Below are 8,090 nucleotides of genomic sequence, written 5' to 3'. Positions count from 1 at the left end.
GTTGTTCGGAGACCGCCGCTGTGTACGGACCAAGTATGGTAGGTGATATATTGTAGCATATAGTCCTGTATGGCATTTGTAATAACAAAAACGAATCTTATGATATTTAAATAGGTGCAAACGTTGGCTCTTGCAACCACAATGATTGAAATGTTTAAATTAGAACACAGGGAAATGTAAAACGATAACGACATGGGCCGTGCAATGATGGAAGAGGAGATTACAAAACTTGATGAAAATTATCACTGATATCCAACCCATGCTAGATATGAAGGGATCATGGCTACTACTGGATATTATATTACGCCGATTTTCCGATTTGATCATCGTGGTAACCAATGTTCCCTCTAAGCTGCGCACGTGCGCAAATGCGCAGTGCTTTTACGGTCTCTGCGCACAGAAAATCCAAGTTGCGCACAGAAAATCCGAAGTGATGACCTTTTTTTTAGTCGTTACGCACTGTTTTCCAAGGGTCTGCGCAGACCCGTCAAAAATTAGAGGGAACATTGGTGGTAACTATACTTCATTCATCGAGAAGCTGCTGTTCCCTGCAAAGCCGTACCGTACCGGCGCATTTTCTCACTTCAAGAAACACGTACTGTACTCAGGTAACCTTTTCCCACCCCATGATGACGTAACACTCGTCTTAGTGAAAGAGTGAGATTGTCGCGAGTGGCGTCGTTTAGTGAATATTGTACGTGTGGCCTACGCTTTAGATCGGAAGCGCTCCATGGACCGCTCAAAATACCGCGGATCGTATATAGCCCGCCCCTGGATCAGATGCTTTGCAGTCTATGAATAAGGTATTCGGGCGCTAAATATCAGAGCTCATACTCCCCGTCTATGCCATGATGCCGCAATAGCATTTTATTTTCATCAGCTAATATCACCCGAATTATCTGTAACATAGTCCTCAATTGTTATCAGTCTGTGTAATAGAAAATATATTTAACGAGTTGAAAGCGCCAGACGAGTTATATTTTGTTCTTATACGTCGTAAAGTTTACTATGAACTTGAAAGATGAGATCATATTACGTGTTTACCAACGACAATAAAATGATGTAGACCGATATCCGTCGTTTCATTATGCCATTTCAGCATACCCATCTGCATGTTGATACAGGCAGCAAGAGAAAATCATTGCAAGAATCTGAACATAACAATATAAATTGAAAATCAGCATCTCCACTTTTGCAGTATATGTATAATCGCATATGATTGTACAGTACACTGCCGAATGAGGGCCACGCTAGCCCGATCACACCTTCACGTAAAGAAACATAACGAATGAATTGACAAAAGCCTAAATTTGCCTGTGTCAAGAATATTGTGATCTGTGTGAAAGCGGGTAATTGTGCAATGTTCTTGCATAGTGCATCGACCACCGAGATTAGATATTGCAGGAGAAGTCAGATTGGTATCGGGTCGATTCGCATCGTTGTCAACTCGATTGCATTTGATGGCACAGAGTGGATACTGTAAGTCTGGTTACTTTGTTTTCATAAAAAAAGCGTTTACATGGTTAATTCGAGTCCATAAATTTAAATTCATGGCTATGGCAAAATTGCCAAAAATAATTCTGAAAATGTCATAAACAAACCTGTCTGTTATTGCGGCTCTGTGTAAGCAGGAATAAGTGAAATAACATACCTCGACAACCATAACCACTGCCGCAACTATAGCAACAGTAATCATGGTCTTTGAAAGCTTCTTAACGCATCCGTCTTTGTGAATGTATTTGCTGTAGCCTAGTTGGCACAGACTTTCATTAACAGGTTTTCCTGTGGCCTTTTTGAGAACACAACAAGAATCTGGCACAACTTTGTTTCTGAATCTGGTTGACCATTCGTAGTTGGTTACCCAGTCTTTGTAACCCTTTTCTCCGCAGCATTTCACCTGTGATGATAAATGATAGTATGTAGCCAATCATTGCTTCGAAATTGGTGTGGCGTTGATCTTCATATATCTCAGGGGCGGCCAATCCGTGGCCGCGAGAAGGTTTTGAGTGGCCCGCGATGTAATTCTCGAAATTAGTTATAATATCAAAAAATAAATTACCCAGGTAATTTATGGTAAACTTGCAAGGCCGACCAAAAATTTGATCAGCCTTTCCGCGAAATGCGGGATGTTGATGACTAAAATATCAGCTCCGACGCATTGGCGTAGCCAGGGGCCGGCCAGATTTTTCGTAGATCTTCTAATATTACCATGAAGTAGAGTATATCGTGGCAGATTTAGTTGACTTTATATTTGCCTTAGCGCTCCGCGCGATTTAATGTCACTCGATTACTTGCTTTTATTATATTGGAACCCCTTCTGAAAATTTAAAATACCCCCCATTTACAGAATTGAGTCTAGACTAGCTATATTCGCAATTATGAGAGAACGTGTCGTCCAACATGATACTTCGCGTTTACACTCGCAGAAAGATCGTTGACTACGAAACCTTGGCACGAATTGATAGACGCATGTTCGCCGAAATCTTCGATATTGGTATGTCCAGGCCCCGAATAATCCAGTCCTTGCCAAATGAGACCAGCGGTCTACAGAAGCGACCCGCAGTATATGCAAGTACCATTATTATTGACCGAATTCATTCATTAGCCTAGTTAAATTTTCGCGCTTCGCGCGGCTATATCATTATTGTACACTGTATTTTATTGACATAAGTGTTATCGAATTTGATGCGTTGTAATATAAGTCTTGTTTCACCGTTTCCTAATCCGGCTCGCTCTTATTGGACAACTACTAAAATGTCATTAACATTCAAGGGGCCCGCGCAATTGTTCGTAAATCTCATGTGGCCGGTTGGCTGAAAAGGTTGGCCAACCCTGATATAGCTCATTCTCGCGAATCCGAGACTTCATGCGAGTATGAAAATGTGCGTGACTTGACTAAAATAATTTGGAAACGACATGACTTGACACGAGTCAAAGCTGGCTGTGACTTGGGGGTAGTGATTGGATCCTAAAACTGTTTTGATCTTCATACAACCATCTCATACTTTACTGTACTTGCTCATTGTTTATGTGGATACATACAGGATGGTGGGCTTTAATAGATACCATGTTAGATACAATATGGAAAACGAATGATAAGTCGGATTTCGATTGGACATTTCATCTGAGATTCCGGATGTGCCAGCTAAGTGACACGTGAAACAATCAAGTCGTTATCGATTGTACACAAGTAGAAGTCGTGATTTCCAAGTAAAATTCTATTATACCATACGACTGGTTTTGCGTTAAAACTGAGAACTGTTAATTATGAAGTGCAAAGGTAAACGAAGTACTAATCACATCAGAAAACAGCAATATCATCACAAATTAAGATTTCATAATGCTGCATAAATTGGTATCAGACTAATTGCAAAATATCCTCATTGCATTTGCGTAACTGTCTCACAAATGTTAATAAACTAATACGGCCGCCTTGTTTTCAAGGGATACCCGTAGCGTTCGGTATAGACTTACAAGTTTCTGCACGGCATCCCAGCCGTCTTGGATTACTCTGCCTTTCGGAGTACCATTACCGTACGTGCTGATGGATTTTCGAACCGCTTTGACTACAGCTCCACGATTCGCGAATAGAAATATGGCTCCGGTGAGTTGGGCAATAACGAGAATTAACACTATGGTGAAGAACTGGAATAGAAAACACCATATATCCACTGCAATACCTGAATGCATATGAATTTCCATCTGCTAATATCACATTTGGCCAGGGTCCCGCTAAAATTGAAAGGGAATAGTGGATAGTATAATAATGAAAGCTTCTATCAGTCAATGAATGGAATTCTACCATAACTTACTGCATTGATGTATGATAGGACTCCATTAGGGTCTGTGAAACCAAGCCAAGTAAAGAGGACTGAATCCACATTCTCTGCAGATGTGAATTATTCTGCAGTCTGCAGTTTAAAATTCACATTCTGCATAGTGTATTGTCACTCCAATATGGATTTGATTTAAGGGTATAGTAAATAGCAAGAGGCCGCATTATGGAAGCATTTACATCTCTGCGTGTTTACGTAATTTCGTTTCATACTTTGCTTCGGGGGGGGGGGCAGCGTATAGTACATGGTCGAGACGAAAAGGGCTATATTGGAGGGAGCTGAAAATCAAATGTTCATATCACTGCAGGATATAATCGCACCTCAGAATTACGCCAGAATGCACCCATCATTCCCATGTTACGGACATTCATTGCTCTTATAATAACGGTGAGACGACTTACACTCCCAAGCATGCATCTGTCTTCTTGCATGGCTCCACAGCAGCCGAGGAATCCAATCAGGAAAAGCAAAGAGCCGACCGATATGATGATGTAGACCCCATTGAGTACATAGACGTTTTCTAGTAGTATTTTCTTGAATGCTTGCTCATTAACCAGTGCCCAAATCCCCACGGAAAGAACAGCGATACCACAAATCTGCAAATACGGCCACGTTCAAAAGGTATTGGAATCAACAAAATATGATCAGAACTGAGGTGGGTCAAGGAAATCACACCATCACTAAGATCATAGATACGTTGGTACAAAGGTTCGTTTATTTCCATCATATCTGTTATTGAACGTGTGAAGGGGGTGATGGGAAGATCGCTATGTGCGACATTGCAAAACACGATCATACGTTATCTTACAGATATGAATTTGAATGCGCAAGGGCTTAATTCCGGCAAGACGTGGCCATCAGCTACCGGTTTACTGCTTGTCAGCAGATATCGTCTTTGGGAATGTTTGTTGCTTTACTGTTGGTACTAAGAAACGTTATGTGAAAGTTATGAATAACATGATGTATATAATATATATATATTCCACCGATTTAGACTTGGAAATCGCTGACAGTATTGACAAGATCACGATGATCTTATTCGACTATCTTTCGTTACTCTAACACAGGGGTGTCAAACATACGGCCGCCTGACCATTTCATCCTACCCGTGAGGCAATTTGCAGTAAATTAAAAAATTATTGTATACTCCAGCATATTGAGATTTTTAGTAATAAATGACGTAAATATCAAATAATCCGTCAAGACAGTAATGCCGAACATGTTCATGGGCCACATTATAACCATATGTCGACAGTGTTGAGTTCTAACCCAAGTACCTATCAGGAAGAAGTTGGTGACATTGCCATTACACATTTAGAAGGAAAAATCGCACACTGAGTTCAGAGTTTTCTGGAAAATGGGCCAAATAATAGTATTCATAGTGGCAGAAACGAAACGGCGAAACCGTTGTGAAAATATATGGAGCTACTCGAAGATTATGATTCAAATATCTTTGGTCGCACTTCTGTTTACCTTACTCTGACCCGAAAGACCCACCGCCGATCTCCAGAGAAACTGGAATGGCGAATTGGTCAGGTCATATAAAAAGAATGAACAAATTTCAAACGGCCGCGTTTACAGTCTCTCGTATTCCTCACCACGAGTACGTAGGGCCAAAGACCCATCATGATTCAAACATGAAGAGTATAGAAATATGCCAACTGATATCGTCGTTAGAGACACTGTTTTGGTGATTTATATCTGTATTCAATCGACCAATCATCGTATATTTTTGCCAATTCTATTGTTTGCGATGCTCGAATAGAGCCCATGTAACCCGCGAAATATTATTTTGCATAGCGTCGGTAATAAAGCATTCCGGTTAAAAAAAAGATATAGATTTGAAGAAAGATATTGCAATCATTTGACTGGTCCGGCCCGCGAGCGATCAAAACATCTGAATCCGGCTCGCGACCCCATTGAGTTCGACACTAGGGATGGTGTGAACGTGAGGTTCACGTTCGCGTTCTGTGTGTGAACCTCGGAAATTTTGAGGTTCGCGTTCACAACAGAACCTTGGTAGGTTCTGCACTGTGAACATTTTTCGTACATTACAATTTTAACTTCATTATAACATCTTTGGTTCACATTTATTGCATTTCAACTGCGAACCACTCTATGCATGGCACTGGCAGCAAAAACAATCAACACTAAACGAGCAATTCGAGCATGCACCTTGACAATCTCAAAAATTTTACTTGCCTTGTTACAAAATTTTGCTCGAAATATCCAGCTTTCCGTTTGTGAATACACTACATGTAGTCAGCGAATGATGCTCATTCAACCAATCAGTGAGATTGATATCGTTTTATGATGTAAAAATCTAGAAGGCGTACGGCTCAATCTTGACTTCATATGTTTACTGCATCATAATAAGCAAATCCGTGCAATTAGGGTATTGGCTACTGCTGTCTAACTTCTTAATGGGGTAATATCGGTAGCAAGTATGGAAACCTGTTTTGCACTCTGCTCAATATCGGTCTGGCCAAGACCGTTTAGGCGTAAGCTTGTATTCCCTGGCAAGTCGTCATCGAAATTGTTGGCAAAGGGACAGAAGTTATTGAATTTATGGCATTATAATATCATTTGATTGCCTCAGTTGATATATTTAGCGACGTTTAAAACGTCAATACATACTTCGGCATTGTGGCATTATGTGACACGAGTCGTCGCTAGGTATTGTGTACATTACTACAGGCTATCACTTCATTGAAATATAGGGTTGAAATTAGCAATATGGCGTCACATGACGTCACGAGGTTCACGTTCGCGTTCACACAGAACCTTTCAAAAAGGTTCGCGTTCACACGAACCTGAACCTTTCAGAGGTTCACACCATCCCTATTCGACACCCCTGCTCTAATATATTTAATCCGTAGAATTTCGCATATAAACAAGCAAGAGGTTACGAAAGTTTGTGGTGATTAGTATTGTATATTGTATATTGTATTGTATTTTGCATATTATATATTGTGTTTTATACTGTATATCGTACATTGTTGTATATTGTAAGTTGTATTGTATATCAACCGAGGGACAGCTTATTTGAGCGACACATTTGAAACGGCTGTTTTAGTGGTGTGTGTAACATAAACAGCGTTGCGTATAACACATTAGCCCATTCAATTTGAATCAATAGAGTCTAACCTCTAATGATAACCATAATCTGAACTATAACACACAATTCTGACCCTAAACATAACCCATCACTATCTCCTCCACCCCAAGCTCTAACGTAGTCTAACCACTATGCCAACCCTATCCAACTCTAAACCCAGTGGTTCTCAATCCGGCCTTCTGGCACCACTGAAAGGGATAAATAACCATCACTTTCCGTCCAGCATTCATCTCATTTGCAGTCACTTGCACCAATCTATTGGTGACCTTGTTCGTAGTCATGAGCTTCACAAATTCTAGGCTACTTAGAATTGTCCTGCATTATATTATATGTTGACGACAACCCTCATTACATTATTTTCTCATGGCACCCCACTTGAGAGCCACTGCTCCAACCTATCGGCATTGGCACTTAAAATACCTATCAATTATATCAAAATTAATCAATATGAACTCGAATTATTCGTCACTCAAATGAGTTGTCGCTCAGTTAAGCGTTTACATTTTTTAAAATGTTAACCGAGTAAAGGGCACCACGCTAACTTCTCTTTGCAATCGATTTACGAAAATGATAAAATTGTACTTACGAATATCAGCAAGTTGAAAACGAACACCACGTATTTTAAAACTTTGAGGCCGTCAGACATCATTGTGAAACTGGAATTTCAGATTACAATTATGGAAAAGTCTAAAAATGAAATTCAATTGGTAATTTATTAGTAGCAAACCAATTTCCCAGTCTCCGCGCGTCTATACCAGGCGTGGCCAACCCGCGGCCGCACAAGGGAGTTTGTGCCGCAGTCGACACGTAATTCAATAAGTATGGGTTGGCGGTCGTCGACATGCAGATCGAATTTACGAATTTGCTCCCGAATTTTTGAAAGATTTTAATTATTCTTGAAATTTCCTACGCGATGTGTGCGAATCAATAGGACTTAATTTTTCAATTATAATTTAGTTACCCCCTTTGCAATTCGAGCCGCACAGTACACATGTGAACAGCAGGTGAAAACGATGCGCTCCATATAGAAATATCAACTTGGAATCGTGTTCTTCTCGTGAAAGAAATTTGTTTCTGGTGCGTTAGGGCGATTCCAATATCTTTCCACTATATCGAATTTCCAACAATCTTGATGG

The 8,090-nt window shown here is 40.3% G+C and overlaps 1 protein-coding gene across 1 annotated transcript; it reads right to left on the bottom strand.

The window, feature by feature from the left end:
- Positions 1-1,014: 1,014 nt before the first annotated feature.
- LOC145457324 (tetraspanin-18-like) lies at positions 1,015-7,832 on the bottom strand. Its single transcript, XM_080335520.1, has 5 exons — positions 7,541-7,832; positions 4,238-4,432; positions 3,475-3,645; positions 1,652-1,897; positions 1,015-1,151 (listed from the first exon to the last, which is right to left on the bottom strand). The coding sequence occupies exons 1-5, from the start codon at positions 7,601-7,603 to the stop codon at positions 1,086-1,088; spliced, it is 741 nt and encodes a 246-aa protein (XP_080191646.1). The 5' UTR covers positions 7,604-7,832; the 3' UTR covers positions 1,015-1,085.
- Positions 7,833-8,090: the final 258 nt, after the last annotated feature.

Source organism: Botryllus schlosseri, chromosome 2 (genome assembly GCF_051294905.1).
Source record: "Botryllus schlosseri isolate E-star chromosome 2, Bs_hap1, whole genome shotgun sequence".
Lineage (NCBI taxonomy): Eukaryota > Metazoa > Chordata > Ascidiacea > Stolidobranchia > Styelidae > Botryllus > Botryllus schlosseri.
This window is presented reverse-complemented; position numbering and strand designations above follow the sequence as displayed.

Coding starts and splice junctions, on each gene's coding strand:
- LOC145457324 (XM_080335520.1), bottom strand. CDS start 7,603: ATGATGTCTGACGGCCTCAAAGTTTTAAAATACGTGGTGTTCGTTTTC. Junction 4,433..7,540: donor TTTTCAACTTGCTGATATTC/GTAAGTACAATT, acceptor CCGTATTTGCAG/ATTTGTGGTATCGCTGTTCT. Junction 1,152..1,651: donor CAGTGGTTATGGTTGTCGAG/GTATGTTATTTC, acceptor TGTTATGTTCAG/ATTCTTGCAATGATTTTCTC.